The 23,502-nt window shown below is 38.7% G+C and overlaps 1 protein-coding gene across 1 annotated transcript in view; it reads right to left on the reverse strand.

Annotated features, from left to right (window-relative positions):
- Positions 1-229: 229 nt before the first annotated feature.
- LOC134650940 (cytohesin-1) overlaps positions 230-23,502 on the reverse strand; it is an 80,259-nt gene continuing 56,986 nt past the window's right edge. The window contains exons 3-9 of the mRNA XM_063505896.1: positions 20,207-20,339; positions 9,341-9,539; positions 7,593-7,854; positions 4,147-4,265; positions 3,360-3,471; positions 1,793-1,923; positions 230-378 (exon numbers count right to left, since the gene is read on the reverse strand). Of these exons, the coding sequence (XP_063361966.1) occupies positions 243-378; positions 1,793-1,923; positions 3,360-3,471; positions 4,147-4,265; positions 7,593-7,854; positions 9,341-9,539; positions 20,207-20,339 (1,092 nt within the window). The 3' untranslated portion in view covers positions 230-242. The remainder of the gene's footprint in view (positions 379-1,792; positions 1,924-3,359; positions 3,472-4,146; positions 4,266-7,592; positions 7,855-9,340; positions 9,540-20,206; positions 20,340-23,502) is intronic.

Genomic DNA, 23,502 nt, shown 5'->3' on the forward strand with positions numbered 1-23,502 from the left:
GCGGAACTATCAGTACTGCTACTTGACAATAGATGTAGCACCGGCCGGAAAGTCTTATCTCAACAGCATAAGACTTTCCGGTCGGTGACTACATCTATTGTCAAGTAGCAGTACTGATAGTTCCGCTACTCGATGCTAGATGCTAATAGTCTTTTTGGTACTAAAACTGATGTATGCAGTGAGCACTCTATGTATTTTTTTCTCTATGGTAGTGGGTAGGGTAGTGCGTGTGTCGGGGCTGGCTAGTGCGCGGGGTGGTGCTGGTGCTGCGCCTTCTTCTTGCGCTGCGCGAGCATGTCGTAGAAGGGGTTGTGGCTGATGGAGCGGCGCAGGCACTCGATCCAGTCGTCGCGCTCCTCCGCCGCCGACGCTGACATCCTGCGGGACAAATAGAAGATCAGATCATGATCGACATCGGTATTTTGGAAATTTGAAAGCTGCGTGGTTCGAAATAAGGTTAAATCTAATCGGTAAACACTAGTTTAGGCCGGTTATGCTCTCTTTTTAGGATTCCGTACCCAAAGGGTAAAAACGGGACCCTATTACTAAGACTCCGCTGTCCGTCCGTCCGTCCGTCCGTCCGTCCGTCCGTCCGTCCGTCCGTCCGTCTGTCACCAGGCTGTATCTCACGAACCGTGATAGCTATCACGGTTCGTGAGATACAGCCATTGTCTAGCTAGACAATTGAAATTTTCACAGATGATGTATTTCTGTTGCCGCTATAACAACAAATACTGAAAACAGAATAAAATAAAGATTTAAGTGGGGCTCCCATACAACAAACGTGATTTTTGACCGAAGTTAAGCAACGTCAGGCGGGGTCAGTACTTGGATGGGTGACCGTTTTTTTGCTTGTTTTTTTTTTGCTTTTTTTTTTTCTATTTTAGTGATGGTGCGGAACCCCTCCGTGCGCGAGTCCGACTCGCACTTGGCCGGTTTTTTAGTACTTTACCAGTTTCTTAGATAAATGCAGGAGCGGTCAGCTAAAGGTCCGCTTAAGCCCGAGATGAGTGGCCTGTAAAAACCACAGGGTAGGGCGCGCCGAGCCACGAAACGGGCCGTCTATTATCATGGTCGTACCCTTACACTTTCGAATTCTGATGTTCATGGTAAAGCCACAGATCCGCGTACCATATACAGGTAGACTAGACCAGGCGTAGCTCAGTCCGAAATTTCGTCGCGTCGCTATAAATACATGCGGCTCACACCAATTTTGGTGTCTAGCCAGAGTAGTTGCCGCGCACCGCTACGGAACGGACGCCTGCTCGCGCTTGCGCCACCTAGCGGTCATATATGTCGTAATAGACGCGTTTTGATAGAGAGCGAATCTTCTGTACCTAGTAAGGTCACTGCGGACAAGACCGGCATACTTCATTTTTTTTTCACTTTAGAGTGATCTAGTTGCGTTAATTATTCACCTACGTTACCGTTTGTAATCGCATACGATGAAGAATTTAATAATTAATAGTTTAGCCATAGTGACAGATCATTTTAATCATAAATTAAGCAAAAACATTAGTATTTTTAAAAAGACGGCGACAAGACGGACTTCCCTTGTACTTTAAGGGAAGTCCGTCTAGTAATGATATCAGCCAATCTATGAGTGCGTATATGTTCGTAGTCGAATTCCTAAAAAGAATGAATCAAGGCAATGAAAAGTGTACTTTCAACTTGTTAATATAGGGTTCAGATTCGAAATAAACGCCATTTTTCTAATATAAAAGCAAGTCCAGCATATACTACGAAAATGGGGTGGGCGAAAATCTAATTGGGCATTAGAGAAACTGTTTACCTATAAACGGTGTGCTTCCCCTCGACGACCTTCCCCTCGGAGTCGGTCTTGCACGCCTTGATGAGGTCGGCGCCGCCGCTCGCGTACAGCTCCAGGCAGTGCGGCCGAGTGCGGTCCGACGCGGGACGCACCTGGATACAATTACATACAACGTTTATACTAGTGGCTCTGTGTGCTGTAGACCTCGCGAGCAGAGCTTAAAACTGCATAAATGTATGGCAATAATATTTATTAAAATATAATAAACAAAAAATTAAAAACTACATAAAGCTACAAACAAAAATTAAACGAATACGCTTAACCCGCGCTTGATAAATAAAAAATACGAAATTTTTCATTTTTTTTTTTTCAAAATAAAAAATAAAATAAAAAACAACTATACGAAATTTAAGTATAAAAAAAATACAAAAAGTTATGTAGCAGTATACAATTACTGGGGATGGAACCAGGGACCTGCCGATGCAAACAAAAAAAGCGAACGTTTGCAAAATACGCCATTATAGTTCTTACTAAAGCTGACGAAATTTAGCTACTCATTCTCAAGTAAAAACTAAATATCTAAATACCGCCAAAACCAGCGATACAAATTTTCTGAATTTTTGGCCATTTAATCTATAAACATATCCCAAAAAGAAAAAACTCTTATGATACCGATACGACTATTTGTTTAGGCGGGAGCTATCACGACTCCGCCATTTTGAAAAATTTCCAAAAACCGGATCGACAAAAAAATTTTATTTAGTCATAGAATTCGGTCACAAAATTTCACGAAAATCGGTTAAGAATTGCGACCTGTAGCATCCGGACATACAAAAGCAAAATGCCCGAGTCAAAACGTAGACCTTCGCTACGCTTCGGTCAATGAAGATTAGAATACATTTAAAAGTGGAAGTGGAATCCAGAAGCCGTGAGTTCCAGTCTCACTAAAGACAGTAATTTTTCCACTTTTAAATTTATTCTAAGCTTGATAGCATATAGACGTTTCTGCTTGTTAAAAATTAAGGTTTATATGGTTTAGGGGTGATTTATACAGAGCGCGAACTCGCATGCGATTTTAGTTACATTGCGGACTGTTGGTTACGTCCAATTCAACCGACCAATCAAAACCCGCAATGTAATGCAACTCGCATACGAGTTCTCGCACCGTCTAAATGAGCCCTAAAAGGTGGCAATACACGCTAAAGGAGCACCCTCCTCATCCTTGCAGAAATTCCCTAATCAGCGATATACTTTAGATTCTGGCAATGGGGTTGGCCGGTCGAAGTATTTAGCAGATGGCGCCATCATAGCTTGCCCTGTCAATCCCTAGAATTGTGTCTATTTTTTGTTTTAATTAATGCCCTGGATGCCAGCCCTTTAAGCCCAATCTCATAGAAAAAGGGGGCAAGCTATGATGGCGCCATCTATGCAAACCTCTGACAGTAGCCAACCCCATTCTTAAGGAACCATCTCGCTATATATGTCGCTGAATACAAAGCATTATAAGCCGTAATTAAATATACTTTTTTAGGATTCCTAAATATTAAATATGTCAATAGCGACGTCTAAAGTATGTTTAGTTACTTACAGATATATTTTCAAGTGGAATGATGCCCCTTGGCTCCTTGTCCGTCGTGTATTCGAAGTAGTACAGGCAGTTATCGTTGAGTATAAACCACCGTCTCTTCCACGACTTGTATCTGAAATTTAAACAATAACACCATTAATATTTGTTGAGAACACAGAGAATCAACAGGCTACTAAAAAAACCTGACAATACGTGAACTTTAATACTATCAAACAAAGTTCAAGACAAAAAGACTACCTTAGGAGAGATTTTAGAAAGAGAATAACAGGAATACAGTTTATTTTTTTCTTTGTATTCATGTTGTGGCGTTAAAATAAATGTATTTCTTTCTTTCTTTCTTTCTAATTAGAAAGGAAGTCGGAAAAAGTAAGTAGGTATAAACCTTTTTTTTTTTCACAGTCCGCAATTTACTAAATCGGGCCAATAGGGTATAATTCTACTTTTAAAAATTATTTCACACCATGCATGAAATAAAGCACCAGATAATAATTAGAAAAACATAGATAGCAGTTATTTTTTAAACACAAGTTCTATTTAATAAATCGGATAAAGAAATATAAAAAAAGTAGGTGAGTTGACCGTGACGTCACGATGTACTGTTTCATATTAATTCCATATTAGCAAATCGTATTGACAGTTCTAAAAAAGACACTGATTTGACTAATAGGAAAATACCTTTTATTTTTATTTTTTTTAAATACCCTATTTTGTGATACCCACGTATCCTTTTTTTTTATGTACGTTTTACGAATGTCACAAATAAATGTATGTTGTTATTATAACGTACCTGCCGCCCTGTTTCCACAGCCACCCCTCCTTGTCCGGATTGAAGAACGTGTGCATCAGATCGTTCCCGTCGTCCTCCGGTATCTTGAACGGCTCCGTCTTTATAGACTCGTATAATGACTGGAAGACGATAAAATCACATCAATATGCAGCACTACACTCCGACTAGGGTTGCCAGATCGAAAGGCGCTATTATCGGGAAAAAATATAAATTTCTCGGGATTTTGGGCTTTAAGTCGGGAAAACAAACCATTCAAACTAAATTAATTTTATTAAAAACAACGATATTTTACATTATTGGCATTACGTCAGCTGCTCTGCCCACTCTCGCCACGCGCGCGCGCTGACGGGCTCGACGCGGGTCGCTTGCTCGCTCGACGACAGTTCGGAACTTGAAATTATTGTTTATAACGTGAAGCTGTTTTTCGGGACAATTTTCACTTTGTCGGGAATCGGGAACACATGCTAAAAATCGGGAGAATCCCGCCGAATCCCGACCATCTGGCAACCCTAACTCCGACGGACACTTGAGGCGCAATTTAATAAGGTATAAAAGTCAGTTACGAACGGGGTCGTAAAACTTCTCATTCACACTTGCGCAGCCGTAACAAGAATGAAGGAGATAGTAATATGACCCCGGTGTTCAGTTTGTGGTTAGTATAGAGGTACTGAGATATAAGTTGGCGCAGTAGGAACGATCGTAAACAACCGCTTTATAGATAAGACCGACAATGTTTGCGTCATTAAGCGATTACATGCGGCGGAGTTTGCCGCGCAATTTGTAGAACACGGTTTAACTTAAGCGGAGAGAATATAAAAACTATTCAGTTTAGAGCGACTCTAAAGGCTTCGTCACACAGACGCGTTTTCCGGGCGGGCGTGAGCGGGGCGCGCCACTTTTACATATAAAACGCTCACGCCCCGCTCACGTCCTGCCCGGGAAACGCGCCTGTGTGTCGAAGCCTTAAGAGTCCGTCATAGCTAACTCTGCACCGACTTGATGCAAAAAAGTGTGAGGGTGTTATAAACGTCATATTTTCATATACGACATTCCCATACTTTGTCATTACAAATGCCTAGCATAGCTAGCGCGGTTCGACTATAGATTTTTTTCCTTCCTAATTTAAATCTCGTTTAGGTATTTATTTCTGAAAAAACGCAACTTTCAACTATCTTAAATCAACGATTAGATAGATTTTTAGGTTAGGTTAGATTATACCTATCAGATTTCGAAATTGACGTGTTTGTGTGAACGGAATGTGTTTGTGTGGACGCATTTCCGTTTAACCGATAAATCTCTCTACAAGGGCGATGAGACGGTTAACGAATTCACAATGAGTAACCGTGACACATTTCACTAATGATCTTCAAACATTAGACATAATTTAATCAGTGCATGAATCATTAATTGTTATACGAGAACTCATTAAACAATACCTCCTTTTAGGGTTTTGTACTTGTATTTTCTATAACGGTCTTATACAATCACTTTGTCAGCGATTTTCCTTGGATAGATTGGTATCGTCTTGGGTCGTCCCATTCGTTTTTCGTCAAGTTCTTAAATTAGTCCTATTCTGCTTTCGTCACCCATTCTACATTCGTCACAATCGTCGGTGGCTTTCAATGTAGAATGCGTGACGAAAGCAGAATAGGTCTAATTTAAGAACTTGACGAAAAACGAATGGGACGACCCAAGACGACACCTTTAGAATAGATCTTGATATGTATTCATCTTAATATTCGATTGTAATAAAACATGTAATACTTATTGAGAAATAAATGAATCTAAATCTAAATTGAAGTAACAACTTAACAATTGCTGTATAACTGTTTAAATTTGTGATTTTCAGTAATCAAGTACTCCCGAATTTGTTTTGTCTTTGAAGTGATGCCTTTAAGCCTGTAGCTTGATTTCGATAGTATGATAAGAGTTCAATAAATATTGTTTTTTCATTGTAAATTAAATATGCTAGTGTCCAGTCGAATTGACACATGAGACAATCATGTTCTCGCTTGATTATATTGTTTAATTTAATTTTAGTTTTGGACACTTGGAGACCATATACATCTCTAAGTAATTATTTATTTTATTTTTAATGATTCTGACACTTGGAGACCTTTACATCCCTAAGTATTTATTCATTTTATTATTTTTATTTTATTGTACATACTTATATTTTTAATGATTCGGACACTTAGAGACCTTTACATCTCTAAGTCAATTTAGGCTAGTAATTATGTGAAGCTATACCGTCTTTTATGTAACATACGAGCACAAAATGCTGTGTCTCACAGCTAAGTGTTATCACTATTTTAATATTAATATAGGCCGGTAGCTTGAACATGTCATGCTCGCTTAAAAGTCTTTGCTTACGGTGGCGTCGTTGATCGGGTCGCCACTTTCCCGAATGAAGGTTGAGGGAGGCGATGGCTGAGATACGCGTCGTACTCGTGAACGGGTGCTGTTTGTGGAGACGGGTCTGTTTAAGCTAACACGAATATATTTAGTAACTTTATTTTTTAATTTAATTGCAGTGAGACGCCTCATTCGGTTCTCGTATGTTTTTTTTTTCTCGTAATGTGTTAATCATACAGGATTGTGACTCTTGGAGACCCTATACATCTCTAAGGATAATTTGATAAACTATGTTATTTTTTAGTTCTGACACTTAGAGACATTTACACCTCTAAATAAGTTTAGATTTTTTTTTCCATGTATCTGTTTTGTTTTTATTTTAATATTATTATTATAGTTTTTTTATGTAATTCGACATTAAGAGACCTTATACATCTCTAAGTAATTGTATTACGTTAGTTTGATTTGGTAGTTGTAGTTGTATTTAATAATTGTTGATGTATAATTATTATTATTTTGCTTGTATGTAAATTCAATGTTGACGTGTAAAAGTGCCCTTGTGGCCTATTTGCTGAATAAATGTTGAAGTTGAAGTTGAAGTCTTTGAACGCGAAGCTGAGCACGTAGCAAGTGTCGGCGTTGGTGAAGATGACCGGGTTGAGCTGGCAGTAGCGCTGGACTACTTACCAAGAGCAATTCATGTGGTAAGTCCCCTCCATTGTTGATCCCTCTGTTCATAGCGACGAACTGCTCGGGCCCAGGTTTTTCTTTAACACTAGGGTTGTGTAGCGAAGTGTTGAGCATGATGATGGCGAAACTGAGCACGTAGCAGGTGTCGGCGTTGGTGAAGATGACCGGGTTGAGCTGGCAGTAGCGCTGGACTACTTACCAAGAGCAATTCATGTGGTAAGTCCCCTCCATTGTTGATCCCTCTGTTCATAGCGACGAACTGCTCGGGCCCAGGTTTTTCTTTAACACTAGGGTTGTGTAGCGAAGTATTGAGCATGATGATGGCGAAACTAAGCACGTAGCAGGTGTCCGCGTTGGTGAAGATGTCCGGGTTGAGCTGGCAGTAGCGCTGGACTACTTACCAAGAGCAATTCATGTGGTAAGTCCCCTCCATTGTTGATCCCTCTGTTCATAGCGACGAACTGCTCGGGCCCAGGTTTTTCTTTAACACTAGGGTTGTGTAGCGAAGTATTGAGCATGATGATGGCGAAACTGAGCACGTAGCAGGTGTCCGCGTTGGTGAAGATGTCCGGGTTGAGCTGGCAGTAGCGCTGCGCGAAGCACTCCATCATGCGGTCGATCTTCTGGGCCTCGCCGGGGAGACGGAAGCTCCAGAGGAATTGTCTGGAAGAAATATATGTCACAATTTATGACCGGTAGTCAACGAATTGTCAAAGCATCTGTATCTAGTGGAACTTATGATAGAGAAGACTGATAAGAGACAATAATTATCGTAATTCATTACGATGAGACGAGAGCACAACATACCAGGTACAGTATTAAAATGAAATCACACGTTGAAAATAATCCTCATAGTTACAATATGAAGTAGGTACTAAAAGTACTTACATAACCTATTATTTCATTTTTGCCATAGGCATAATGAAAATGGTTACCAATTTTCCTGGTCGTCACCAGCAAAACTGATTGTAACAATGGTATTTCCAGGAATATCGCGTTTCGCCGGCATGTTTACCGTGCCGTCCGTGCCGCTCCGAGCCAACGAAAACAATTAGATAATACGATCACCTGCTCGCCTATGTGCCAGACATCGAGGCGACTTTTACTATACTCGTAACACTCGGGATGTAAACAACATATATCTCGATAAAAAGCTACTGTTTAAGAACTGTAAGAAATTCTGTAATTTGCAAGTGCCAATAAGCTCTGCTGAAGCGCTCGTTTTTAATTCTGCTAACCGGTACGACTGTTTAACTTAACTATACAAGTTACAAGTTCTTTGGTTGCAAACAAATATAGTTATTAGAAAGAGTAGTTTTGTTATAAAAGACCCAAATCGGTAAAATAAAGGGGTAGTTTGTAATGTGTGTAATGGTTTCTCATTTCTGCCCATATGGATACAAATTGTTTTCCTTTTGTGTTTATGACCAGTACACTCATTACTCATTATGACGTATTTTATGCAATAATCGACAATTGTTATGTGAGAGTTTACTACAAAACAAAAGCCATTACTATTAATATTAACTTATGAAATTTGTGTAGAAAAGGTCAATCTTTGTTTAAACACGATGTGTTTCCTTAAGAAACGACCACAACTAAGTGTTAAAGACATTGTGACGTTTTGTTATGACTCATAGAGTAGTACTTGTGTCATACTAGACAAGTTTCCCTTAAATTTCTTAATCATCTGACCCTTTATGAATCACCCACATGAATTTGCTCAACTCCGTCGCCCTGTGGGCCGTCGCAGTGAATCGGTGAATCGAATATCTCGACGGATGCACGAGGTGGGATTTCGATTGTAGTATCTGGTGGTGAACTTGCTCAGTTTGCAAAGGTGTGTAGTATCAAGAGCAGAGTCGTGTGCCCTTGAATTAGAATCCAGACCGTTGCATACATAATCAATTGAGTGTATTTACACATCATAGAGTATTAGCATTTGTGTAGTACTACTTGGTTGTTTTCCTTACAATTCTTAATCATTTTGTCTTTCCTGAGTCCTGAACACGTCTCAGGAATCCCTCATACAAATTTAGTCAAGTCTCGTGCGATTGTCCGAATTGGTTAGCTAGTTACAGTCAGTGAAGTCACGCATCTCAATCAAATAGCGAAATTGTGATGTCTGTACTAGTGGAACGTGGCTCACCTTAGTGCCTGCACCAGAATGAGGTCCGTGAAGTCGTGCAGCTCCACAAAGGCACGTAGCACGGCCTCGTTGAAATCCGAGCGCTCGCCGAGGTAGTCCCCGATGGCGGTTTTGCTCAGACCCTCGCCTTTGTGCAGAAACTGTGCTACGTCCTCGGGTGTCCTCTGGAGGAGACCGTTCTCGTACAGGTATTCGATACCTGGAAAAAATAATTTTTTTTTTCATATAATACTCGTTAAAACATTGGTTCACATATGTTTGCGCGTTTCGCAACGACGCGTTTGTACAATTATTTGTATCCAATACACTGAGTATATTGAATTGTTTACCAATTGCATTTCAATACCTGACGCATCAAATAAGTACCTATATGTCAAACAATATGAATACACAGGATGACTCGACGCTTGTAATTTATTTAACATATTTACATGTTCTCATGCCAACAGCAGAAATATGACTATTGACTACAGATTATAGTCAGTCAACTGAGTCAATAATGGTACAAGGATATTAAACCAGGAAAATTCAGGACAGTGGCCGGGGCTAGATGATTGAAAAGAGTTGTTATTTTTGTTGTTATACAAAAATGACTGCATATAAAAAGATAACATCATGGAAGGGACCGACAAGCAAGAGACCCAGAGGCAGACCTGCGGAGAGATGGCTCGATGAGATTTTAAAAGCAGCAGGAAAAAACTGGATTGATAAAGCGAATGACAGATCTATGTGGAGAAAAATGGAGGAGGCCTTCACTCTATGAAGAGGTCCTTGATAAAAATGTTTAAATGTATTATTTGTGTTGTAATTGTTTTTATTATTATTTACAATATACCATTGTAAATCAAATTTTATTAAGGAAATAAAAAGGCTTAATTATTATTATTAATTATTAATGAGTTATTCAACTGTTCGACTGCTATCTTCTACTATACCTAGTATACCAACGCATCTTCCTTGTCGTAAGCACCAACAACATGAATCATCTAGCAAATTAAATAAAGCTTATACTTTATATTTGTGAAACGGACATTTATTTAACAAGTGACGAGATTAATTGAGGTATCCACAAGAATTATCATCTACCGTTAAACGTTGACAGTTGACACCAAAACCTATACATTCCTGAGATTATTAAACTCAATCCTCTCCACATAACACGTTGACATGTTTTATGCCTTTTATTCACCGCCTTTCCTCTCGGATATTGGAAAGTGATATTCATTTATGTGTACTCATGTACAGAGGAAAGGAAAATGAGATTTACGATCCCATTTCTGCTCGTGAACACTTGAATATTCAATAAGAAGGCGCGATTCGAATCATGAGTGAATGGAAAAAATAAAACACACGCTCGAGTGACTTTGCTAAGCCCTAGAGTTTTCGTGAATGCGTTCGTTGTCGGAACGTAACATATACCTATCTATTCGTGTTTGTTATATTATTTGATTTGATGAAATAGCATATTTTTAACGATTTATGTAATAACAACGGCAAAAAAAAAGTGGTTCAGGGCAGGATATGTTTTCATACCACATTAATCGACCTGCATTGCCCAATAAACACAATGCGTGTTGTGTTAATAATAATAACAATCCACCGTACCGTAGTAACCAAAGGACAAAAACATTACGCAATTCGGATGGAAATATATAACGATGAAAACCTAAAATATTGTTCAAACAGTCGTTTTGAAAGCCGCCCAAAAAGTTTCTGACGTTTCTGTCCAAATATTTACCGGTAAAAGCAACATTGGGAGCGTTCGTTAGTTTTTTGCTGAAAGCTGGCCTTTATATGTTCCAGTGCAGTGCATTAGGGCTGAAACGCGATACTGAATTTAAAAGCATTCGGTCTGAGACGAGTGGCTCTCAGGGAACGTATTCCTGGGGTGCTGCAAGACGAACCAGTGATTCCTATCAGGTTTGACCAGGGTCGATCGCTGGTTAGAAGAAAAATAGTAAATCCACCGTGATAAGAGAGCCCACCGTTCTGCGAAAATATTTTATCGCTCGAATATGCAGGGGCAAATAGACGAATGAATCATCGGGGTTCACGGTTACAGCCAAAGTCCCGCTTATACTGGCATTCCCAAGGCTAAGTGTAAGGCCTGAGTGGACGCTCGGAGCGGAGCGTTCGGCGTGCAGCGTGGCATCGAGCTCCCAAGTGATTTGAGCAGCGTGCACTAAGGCCGCTCCTATACGTTTGCATTTGTTTAACATGCACGCCGCGCGCCCCGCCCCGCTGCACGCCCAACTCGAGCGTCCACTCAGGCCTTACACTAATAGCTAGTCGGCGATGGCAACCCGCCCGGCCCGATACCGCGAAAGCAGTCGGTGACCGGCGCCGTATGCACGCATTTCCGCCGCAATTGCAGCCCGCCGGTATGCGAACAAACAATGCATTGCAATTTATAACTGACGTGTTAAACCTCAATTTCAACAAGAGCTTTATGAGATTCCAGGCGCGAAAATGGCGGTAAAACTCGTGCATTAATTATGCGGGGAGTTGGGAACAAATAACAGTTTCTACTTAAAATTAAGTTAGGTACGAAATTGCCGATTGTTTTGCAATGTATTTTATTTAACATCTATAATACCTACATAGGTACTATTTTAATTTATTTACTTATCTCACAAAATATAAGTTTGTATAATAGTTTACATCAGAAAAAGTGTAGTATATTTGCTTATACATAGTAATCAATAAACAATACGTTCGGACAACTTATCTCTACTTGAGGGGAGCTTTCCTAATTCCTTTGATACGTAAAGAGAAGCTTCTATCGATTTTAGTTCGCCATATCGTGGTCGTACTCGTGCTAACTCCTACGCAGTGCGCCTCTGTATTACCACGTATTACGTCACACAGCCTCCCCGGACTACTCCTATATTCCCAATGCAGTATGTGGCAGCCGAGTTGACCGCTCTAAAAATCATAGGTACTGTGACCTCGAGTTGCGTATGAATTATTCGTATTCGGAGATCATGTTTATAATGGTTCTTATTGGGGGAAGGGAATAAGCCTAGGTCGAATAAGTAGGCGTAGACTAACACCACTGCCAGGGCCTGAATCACGTAGGCGGAAAATCTTTAGGTATAATAATGTAAACGCGAATATTCGAATATTGATTCGAATTCTCAACAAAATTCAAATAGGCACCAGACCTTTTGACCTGAGAATTTGCCCTCTGTAGATGTCAGACCGTGTTTAGATTTAACACCTAAAAAACTATTTTTAGGTATTATGCCCCACCTACGTCAGAATCCTATAAAAATGAACCGAAATCGTATTGCCAGCTCCTTAGTTTTGTTAACTTTCCTTACTATAACCTAACTTCAATTTAGTCGGGGAGTTGAGAACAAGTTTTATTTCACTATTTTTCGATTGGAATACTTACATCTTCGTGTTTTTTGGAAATTAGCTTCAAGCTATTCCATCTGTCCAATATCTTGGTCCAATGTGTATTTGCGTCTCACATTTTGATTAATGAGAGAGAGACGCAATGCATATTAGACCAAGATATTGGACAGATGGAATACCAATACCATTCTAATACAGATTTACATGCCTATAGCCATATGGGTGCTGTAAGAACAAGGCGTGGCAACTATCAGAGGGGCCTCAGCTTTCGTAGGTCCAAATTTACATATATAAAATATGAAAAATAGTTTACTGATAATAATGATTGTATTTAGCTCAGTAACTACTACGGCCTCAGTCACGCACAGCAAATATAGGGTGCCATATTGTCGCCCATCAGACATGACATTTCTTTCTCCGCAATAAGGTTGGAGTCCTTTAACGACGTCATTAAGTACTATTCGAGAAATATGACGCGTCTCGCTACGCAGTTTCGCACCGTGCACCGGTCGATACAAGGCATTAATCTAGCTCTTAACATGTTTTTTGTGAAGATATATTTTTCTGCTAAAGGTCATTATCCTAGGTATCAAATAGAACCGGATTTATGTTTATGCCAAGAACATATTGGCATGGCAAATGCAGGCAGTATGACGGATTATCGTGTGATTACGGAACGAAGTCGGCAAGCGATGTGTGACATGCGATCATGCTCACGGACCACTACTGACTGTTGGATGGTGCATATATAAGAAGTCAACTGAACAGTGCAAATATGAATAGGTATAATATAAATTCCACAAGCCCTAAATTTAGTATAATTTATACTACATCTCTATTTTTTCTACGCATGAGCAAGTAAAAAAATAATAAGAATAAAAGCAAGATTGAATAGACAGTAACTGAATCAGTGAGCTACATCTTATAATATGTCGTCGCTTTCTCCCTAGGGACTAGGGCCAATCGCTGATCAGTCAACAATAATAAATAAAAGTCCTGAAGTGAAGTGAAACTTAAGTGAGTCCGCTGACTATTTTTAGGGTTCCGTACCCAAAGGGTAAAAACGGGACGCCATTACTAAGACTCCTCTGTCCGTCTGTATCTCATGAACCGTGATAACTAGACAGTTGAAATTTTCACACATGTATTTCTGTTGCCGCTATAACAACAAATAATAAAAAGTACGGAACTCTCGTTGGGTGAGTCCGTCTAACATTTTTATGCTAGCATCCGTAAACGAGCATGCAAGTGCAACTAAAATGAGCGGTTGTGAACTGTAATTATAAGATAGTTTATAAGTATAACAGAGGAGCTAGTGAGAGGAAATCTACGATCTTGCATGACCGGAGACGCCACTTAACGATAATGGATGAGTTGAATTGGAAGTCACAATTTTTATATTTCCCACAGGACACAAATTCCCCGGCAACGATAACGCATCGCTTTGTTATGGGAGCAACGGGGTAAAATTCCGTACCCACCGTAAATAGGTACCTAAGTGGTAGATGTTGAATATCGTTGGTACGAGCCGGATCTAATCCACCACCCCCGTTTTTTAAATCGCATTTCTTACTGTTAGACTAATAACACCTAGAAAATCCCTTTATCTCCAATGACAAATATAGAAATAAATATGTAAATAGTTGTGTTTTACAAGTTGTTTTGGCAGGTAATTAGAAATTTAGCATTTTTTGTAATTCTGAATTTGAGGTCCAAATGATGTAAGTAATAAATATTTTTCAAAAGACCTAATCGCAAACGTAGAGGTACCTAACTAAGTAAGTACATAGTTACCATTTTCACTGAGCGCATTTGCAGTCAGGTAGCTGCTAGCTTACTAGCTATTTGAGTTGCAATGCGACCGCCATTTGTGTCGACGTTTGTGTTGCTACTGTGAATTTAACAAGCCGAGATTTCGTTTATATTATCGTCAGATCTAACAAGAAGAGCCGAAAGGTAATGTAAAACCGCAGAAAAGGAGAAACAGATAAAACGAAACGTAACTGATTTGTTTTTAAAAAGAAAATTCTAATACTTACAACCTGCGCCGCACTAATGTAACATAACTTTGTGTTAAAAAGAAACATCGCGTAGGTATAAATAATTACGTTTGCGAGAATGGGTAGTAAGCGTAATGAATGGGACGTGTCTTAAACTCTTAAAGAAGATCAGTGAGGTCACGTCCGTCTAGAAGGAAACTGTTTCTCAGTTAATTTATAAGAAACAGTTTATAGAAAAAAAAAACGTTTAGCCCTAACAAGAACTAACTCAGGTAGGCCTTGATGTAGCACATGATTAATTACAGCTACGTAAGTGCCACGGCAGGAAATTACGTTTACCTACTTCAGTTTTCCTCGTCACGGCAATTTATAGAAACCTACAAGCACATAATTTAGTACAAAACCACATGATGTGACATCGAGCCGGTGAAATTATTTCCCGGGGGAAAGAAACCCTCAAAGTCACGTGCCATGCAGGGCATTATATGAATTATGCATCTTCATTGCATATTCAAAGGATAAGCTGAATTATTATTATAAAGCCTGTTATATTTATGATAGTAGGGACTATACTTAGCTTTCGAAGGGACTAATAAGGATATTAGGGCGTTTTTTTTTTGTTGTCCCAAACACTTTTTTTTTCAAATTTGGGATTTTTTGTGTTATTTCTACTCAGAATCACGAGCTCTTTCTATCCTAATAGGAGAAAAAGTGTCCTAAGGTTTTTATTTCCATTCCGTCACCATTTTTCATAGACTTTGTATGGTGGTCGCGTAATGGAAAGATCGAAAAATGTATGGAAATTTTGGGACACTTTTTTTCTCCTATTAGGATAGAAAGAGCTCGTGATTCTGAGTAGAAATAACATAAAAAATCCCAAATTTGAACAAAAAGTGTTTGGGACAAGAAAAAAAAACGCCATTAGACCCTTCGAAAACTAAGACTAGTTCAAGATTTTAAATTTTTAAAGATCATAATTTATGTTTAAAACTTTTTTCTCAAGCGGAAAATGGATTTCAAAGGCACTAGAATAAATCCTTCGGACTCCTACAAAAAACAAATTGGAATGTTCAACAATTTTCAGCTACCACAACATTCGCTGTAGCGTTAAACGTGGTTTACGAGGGGCGTTCAAAATATTCTCGGTATTGATATCTTACGACCTCTTCTAAAATTTCTTTCGTTACTGGCCGCTAAGGTTTATTCATTGACATTAAAAAAAAGTATAATTCGAACCGAGATAGTCTTTTGTTTTTCTGCAATTGCTGAACAAACATGAACATCCTGTGCGAATTGACAATGTTAACTAAATTAGAACATCGATGCGTGATAAAATTCTTGACAAAACAGGGTAAAAATCAAAAAACCATAAAAGAGGAAATGGATTGTGTTTACCGTGAGTCTGCTCCTTCTTTATCTACCATTCAAAAGTGGTCAAGCGAGTTTAAACGCGGAAGGGAGAGTATTGAAGATGACCCTAGACCTGGCCGGCCTGTAGTAGCTACTTCACAAGAAAATATTGATAAAGTGGAAAAACTTATATTGGAAGATGGTCGAGTGAAGGTAAAATCTATAGCACAAGTAACCAATCTCTCTATTGGTACCGTACATGATATTATACATGACCATCTTAATATGTCAAAAGTAAGTGCAAGATGGGTTCCGCGAATGCTGACTCGGCTTCAAAAAGACATGCGTGTAGCTTGTTGTTCCGATTTTATTGACCTGTGCGGTGAAAATCCTGATGAGGTGCTGCAAAGAATAGTTACTGGAGATGAAACCTGGGTTCATCATTATGACCCAGAGAGTAAACAAGAGTCCATGCAGTGGCACATTAAGGGTTCAGCTCATCCCAAGAAGTTCAAGGTCATCCCTTCAGCTGGCAAGGTCATGGCCACGATATTTTGGGATTGTGAAGGAGTATTACTAATCGATTATAAAGAAAAAGGTGTAAATATCACAGGACAGTACTACGCTAACATTCTACGTCAATTAAAGGATGTAATTAAAGAAAAGAGGCGAGGAAAGTTAACCAAAGGTATTCTGCTTCTGCATGACAACGCCCCTGTCCATACTGCTCATATTGCCAAGGCAGCTATTGTTGAATGTGGGTTTAAAACTGTTACTCACCCACCGTATAGTCCGGACTTAGCCCCCAGCGACTTCTTTTTGCTCCCCAATCTTAAAAAGGATCTGCGTGGAAATAAATTTTCTGACGATGAAGCATTGAAGGCGGCAGTGGAGGAGCATTTTTACACGAAAGATAAAAAATATTTCTACGAGGGATTAAAAAAAATAATTGATCGATCTTTTAAGTGTATGAACATAGGGGGGGAGTATATTGAAAAATAAAAATATCAAACTTTTCGTACTTGTTTGTTTTCATTCTCATACCGAGAATATTTTGAACACCCCTCGTAACTATCTATTAAAATTCCAGAAAAACAAGGCTAGTATATACGAACAGCACGTGCAAGTAATAAACCATTGTTGTTGGGATGCGCCAAAATCAGCATGGCTATACCGGCTCCAATGCAGACTTGGCAAGTTTTGTGATGCTGCACTAAACACGAAACTGCTTGCTATCAAAATAAATATTGTTTGCCAAATGTACGCTTCAAACAGATCGAAGCTAGTAATATATGTGGCTCTTGAAATACCATTGTTCAGCACACAACAAAATTAAAATTCTTTGACTGCAATAATTTTGAAACTCGACGGTAATATCTAACATCCATAACATCATGATAAGCTGTCCTATAAATCTGTGTGTAGCTGTAAATCTAAAATCTAAATCTATCAGCAAAGATACATGTACCTATATATCATATGGTTTCCTAAACAGTGCCATCAGCTGTTAACGTCAGCTTAGAGGCACGATTTTATGAATTAATTTTTGCTATCAGTAAGCGGAGGTATAAAAATGCAAAGGTGCTTAACTTGAATAATTTCATCCAACGAAAACATTTCGACATTCATGGCTCTCGTAAACGCAATAAGAAAATTCAAAGTACACGTACAAAGGCCTTTCAGTACGCGACGTCATTAGGAAATTGTCCAGGTAAGGAAACTTGTGGACGCAGCGCTCGAGAGCCAGGAGTGTGTATTCAGAGAAGTTGGCACAGGGCCTTGCTTGTCGCGCCTGCCAGCTTTGAGCTAGTGTGCGCGCGACCTAATTAGCTTGTGTGAAAAGATTAAGCTCAGACGTAAATTAGTAGTATGATATATCTTTATCTGTAAGACTGCATTGCATACTTCTTAGGACTTCGTATAGCGTGCTTGCCAAATTAAATGTAGTCTTTTTATCTGACTGTGTTATACTAATCTCCTAATGGGCCTAAATCTTTGTAAACTATTGGATTTGTACCATGTTTGTGAGAAAAACATAAGCTATGCATGATGCGTTTTATGTACATGTACATATTTAACTGCTATCATCAAACCAGCTTCTTAATGCGCCTGTTTTCACTTCGCTCTTGAGTGTACATGTAAGTACAAAATATTTTTTTTGTGAAATTTCATAAATCTGATCTTAGTGATTTTAATGTGTAACAGGGAAATCATACTATTGAAAACTAGCCCGTTAGCGATAGGAGTGTTCAACTTAGCTCAGTAAACTGGCAGTAATGTGTTCTCGAGCCAGTCTTAATAACCGGACACCGATACATTAGCGTACCGTCCATCGGTCATGTTGGTCAAGCGTGGACCGCAAAGATTCATAATTTCCACCTTGTTTACTATAACGGCACACGGCCTTGCGGTGATGTAACTGTCTGTTATTGGAGAATTATTTAATACCTAATTAGCTGATGCGAGAATAAGAGGCCCGTATATATTTCGAGCATTCATTGAATGCACTTTTGTTCGTATACAATTGGCCATGATCTTTTTATTGACCTATTAGATAATAGACTTCTTTGTCATCACCAGTTAGTATAGATAAAGTATTTCTTAGAATTAAATTAGTAAAAATGCGTCATCCATCAGTCCTGTGAGTGCTTTCTCTTTTAAAACACGCACGTCGCGGGGAAGGCGGCAATCAACTGTCATTAAGTGAGATTCAAGACACCTGTGAATGGATTCGTGTTAGTAATGAGAAGCATCCAGGTGATTGTGTCGCAGTAATGTCGGGATTGTTGGTCGGTCAAGCTAGTAATGAGTGCTGGTCGAGTTCCCATAGTTTACGGAACGCAAACGAGTTGATTGCTCAGAAGAACAAGTGTCCTGTGTGACGAAGACAGACCGAACGGTATAACAGCCCTGTTATATTTGATAACCATACAAAAATTAGGTACCTAGTTAAGAAATTTTTCGTGACGTGTGAATATGACGTTTTCAGGAAAAAAATGTATTTACCACTCTTAGGTTTTCACCAAACCGCCTGTCACCGTTAAAGCGTTCGCTAATTTTATTTTATGGGAATTTTCATAGTTCTCTGCCGAGTGACGTTGATCAGTCTGTCAAATGTGGTTGGTGCAACTGGTCCTTATACTGGTTTGCCTGACAAGTCTTCATAAACGACTTTTTCACGCATAGTTGTTACATATGTCAAGGTCCCGTTATACTTGATGAGCGATGGGAACAGAGAAAGGATAGGACAATTTGCTTGCACGTGGAAGGTATGGTATGCCTAGGCCTTGCCGCGGGAACGCCGCACCTGCCGCTGTCGCGTGAATGCCATCGAAATAATGGATGGCACTGTGTTCCGCCATTTTTATAAAGGCTATCGTATCATTACGTTATATTGTCAATAGACATACGCGAATATTGTCTATTATTCATGTCTTCGTGTATTAAATTATAAGTATGTATGTGTGAGAGCTATGTTTTATTAATATAAGCTAGTTCACACTAACGTTTAGTTAATTTGCTATGTATATCGAGCTGCTATTGAGGAACGTTCGTTGTGAAAAAAGTAAATGTATTCAACTATCATTTCACATGCAATGGCGCAATTATTTACGTCTACGTGTTTTTAACAAGTTAATATGTAAAATTTTGTGATTCATAATGTGAATAATCAACCTAAACCTACTACAGACTACTTAGTACATTGAACTCGGGAAAACCACCCGAGGTCACATTCTTTCGACATAATTACCTACTCGAATGTGAATGAGAAACATTAATAGCAACTTTCGTAGATCAGCCTTGCTAAACAACAGCGTTTGAGGCTAGATACAGGATACAAGCAGCTCGAAAGAAGCATCATTCTAAGCTTAGCAAATGATGAGCGCTCCTTAGGGCCGATAGCTACCAAGTGATATAACACATCAATAATTCAATAGGGCTTGTGGCTTGTATGGTTCTCGACATCGTCCAATGATAATAGTCCTCATCCTCAGTCATGAAACTCATGTCATGTCAAAGTCATGAACCCATATTACTTGGCATAATCTCATTAAGCACGTGTCGCTCTAAGTTAGGTGCATAAAATGACATACCCAGCCCTTAGCCAATGGTGCACAACTATGAAATTTGGGTATGTAAAGATGATTCCGCTCACCTTTCTTGGGGTCCATGTTGAACTTTTTCCTGCCGATGCTCATCTGTTTGGCCTTGCTGTTCTGTTTGCACTCCTCCTGCCCGTCCAGCGCCTCCAGCTCCGCGACCACCTCGCCGAGCTCATCTTTGAGTTGCTGAAACAATAGAACGTGGCATAAGAACTGTGTACGTCATACCAACATAGTGAAAAAAATATAGTTTGTAAAATTAAGCAGTTAATGTAGACTGGTGTTTACTCTGCGCCCGAATTTCGGATAATTGAAACACCCGCGTGCTTTGGGTTTTTTAGGTACGGACATATTGAACTAAGTTTGGTATGCAACGAAAACACAACAATGTAATATGACCGTTCATATGTATGTATTTGTTTACTGAAACTATGTAAAGACGATATATTTGTTGATTGCAGACAAAATTAAAATTCTGTTCATTACGTTATGAGTCCAAAACAATTATTTTTACTGTTTTATCATTATAGGTAGATATAGATCAAACTAAAAAAAATGTTTGATTACAGTACCTGTACACGCTTTATAAAACATTATATCCTTATGAAATTACACACGCATTAGTGATTGTAACAAGTGATAAGTAAATAATAATATATCGTTATGCATATTAAATATAGGTAGTGTGAAGTTCAACATACGCTTAATTGATCATGAAAGCTACCCATTAGAAAATACCTCATCAGAAATGCATAATTTTGCAGGAATTTCTATTGTAGACTGCGTCTGAACGGCCTGGACAATGAGAAGCTCTGTCCAAGCTCGACTGCACTTAAATGCAAGGCGTTTAGTACATCTTGCAACGGATAGTATATTCGTAAGAAATGCAGGAATCACTCTTTTGCTAGTTTTATGTAATACAAAATACTTGAAATAGGCAAGTTTAGGTAGGCAGTGTATTTTTTTTGCTATGTTTGCGGCACAATACATGCCTATCGTATCTACTCTAACAGTGGCAATAACATCACAATAATTCAACCGCAACCTCAATTGTGTGTGTGTGTTCAAGCGATAACCATAATATTGTAGTAGGCGGGTCAGCACAGTTAATAATGTATGAGAGCTCTACATGAATTCTCACACTAGAGATTTTTTGAGATGTGATAACCTATGTTGCAAATACTATATTTAAAAAAAAATCTCCACAAAATATGTCACATGGTTTTAATAAATCCAAATTATTATTAAAATAGAAAAAATATATCAAAACATGAATCCGACACTCGAGATTTTTTAATATGCAGTTCTCAAACATATACTCATTATGTATTTATATTTTCTCCCAGCTTGACACCAAAACCAGCTCCCAATAATTTTCTTTATTAAAAATATTTTTTTATATAAAAATAACAACTATGTGTACATAACAATTACATGTTAATTAAGCTCTGTATATTTACTATATCCTACAAAAAAATCTCTCACGTAAATTCATCCATTTAATTACTATTAACCATTTTTGTTTTGAAAATGTTTTCGTTGCTTCGAGAAAATGGACAGTGGGTTTGTTTTTCACTTTCTCAAATCTCTTTCTAATGTTAGTGTAACAACAAAAAATCTCCCACGTATATGTAATATTGTATGGAATAAAACCATTATTAAATCATCCAAGCTATTTAAATTACCCTAAATGGCGGGTACTGATTCACTGTAGAGAACGTTTTATCGACTTCCATATCTCCGTCTCACTTCAATGTTCGCGGCAGACGATTGTTCCGCTTCAACAGCCGAGAGTTCGCGATCCGGTCGACCGTTAATTCTCCCATGACTATCTTACCCAGTTTCATCGGTATGCGTTGCGCGCTTACTTAACACACCTCAGGCCAAGCTCCTATAAAACGCGCAATGCATGCATGCATTGCGGTATCTCCTATACGTCACATATGTCAGCTATGAGGCTATGACATGGCTATGACAGACTATGGCAGTTAGTTCCAAAGAAGTATACAGACTTGTCTACCCACCATAAAGTTTAGCGTAAAGAGAATATATCACTCCTTAGTGAAAAACCATACGGTTTGTGCGAAGTTGAGCGTTATGTCAATGCTAATAAAGATGATGGTTTGACTTACGGAAATGAATAATATAATATCATTTTATTTTATATTTCCAATTCCCGTTTCATTTACACCCAATATTAAATCTTTTTCCGTAATAAAATGCGTATATAATTACTGTCATCATCTGTATTTATTTTATTTCTTTAACCCCCGTTATTCATAAACGCGCTACAAACCTCAATTAGCTAATAATAGTAATAATCGTTTGTCCTTATCTGTCACTTTAACTTATGTATTTGTAAGTAAGGGATAAACATAATTGAACTAAATCAGGCCCGTAAAGTTTATGAATAAAGTGGTTAATCTTTATTGCACAAAAGAAAAACCTTATAGTACAAGAGGCGGACTTAATGCCATAAGGCATTCTCTACCAGTTAACGATGGCTTGTCCTCCGGCCCATTTGATCGATGACCTCCTTTGATTATTTATTTTTAATGGACGCCAAAATCCAGATAGGAACTTCGATTTTGACATTTACCACAGTAATGCAGTCGGTAGCAATGTCGCGCTTCAAAATTGCTGCAGTCGACTGCATTGCTGTAGAAAACGTGAAAAAGGTCATTCAAAGGGTAATAGGGTTATATACACCGCGGGATTTAATAACCCGAAAGATTTAAACCAACGATTTTAGAGCCTAATTAGAGTATATAAAGTTATATAACACATAGTCCAAAAACCCTTAATTTAAGAGATATTAATTATTTAAAACAAATCACAAGTAAAAAAATCTCAATTCTAACACACCCTTATGCGTGACGTAGCCACCAACTAATTTTACACGCAGACGCACTAACTACATGGTTATTAGCCAGTTTCACTTAATTAAGTTTGATATCCTACAAAAAGGTTTCACTACCGAAATTTTGTTCTGTTCTCAATCACGAGAGTACAAACTATTTACCTTTATGATAACTGGCTGATAGTTTGACGAAAATGACGAAATTGATGTCAATAAAATGACATATTTCATATGTCACACAAGATATGCGCAAGATAACATCTTTAAATTTGATTGACTGTAATAAATAAAATTCATTTAGCGGATATTCACTTTGTGTACGGATTTGGAAACCCGAAGAACTATGTGCTTCCGGCACGACGGACCCACTTCAGCCTAGAAGTTCGTAAATTGGCTAGACGAACAATACCCTGAGAGGTGGATTGGCCGTGGAAGCAACGTCCTAATCTGGCCCGCCCGGTCACCCGACTTAACGCCATTGGTTTTTTT

This window comes from Cydia amplana, chromosome 9 (genome assembly GCF_948474715.1).
Source record: "Cydia amplana chromosome 9, ilCydAmpl1.1, whole genome shotgun sequence".
In the NCBI taxonomy this organism is placed as follows: domain Eukaryota; kingdom Metazoa; phylum Arthropoda; class Insecta; order Lepidoptera; family Tortricidae; genus Cydia; species Cydia amplana.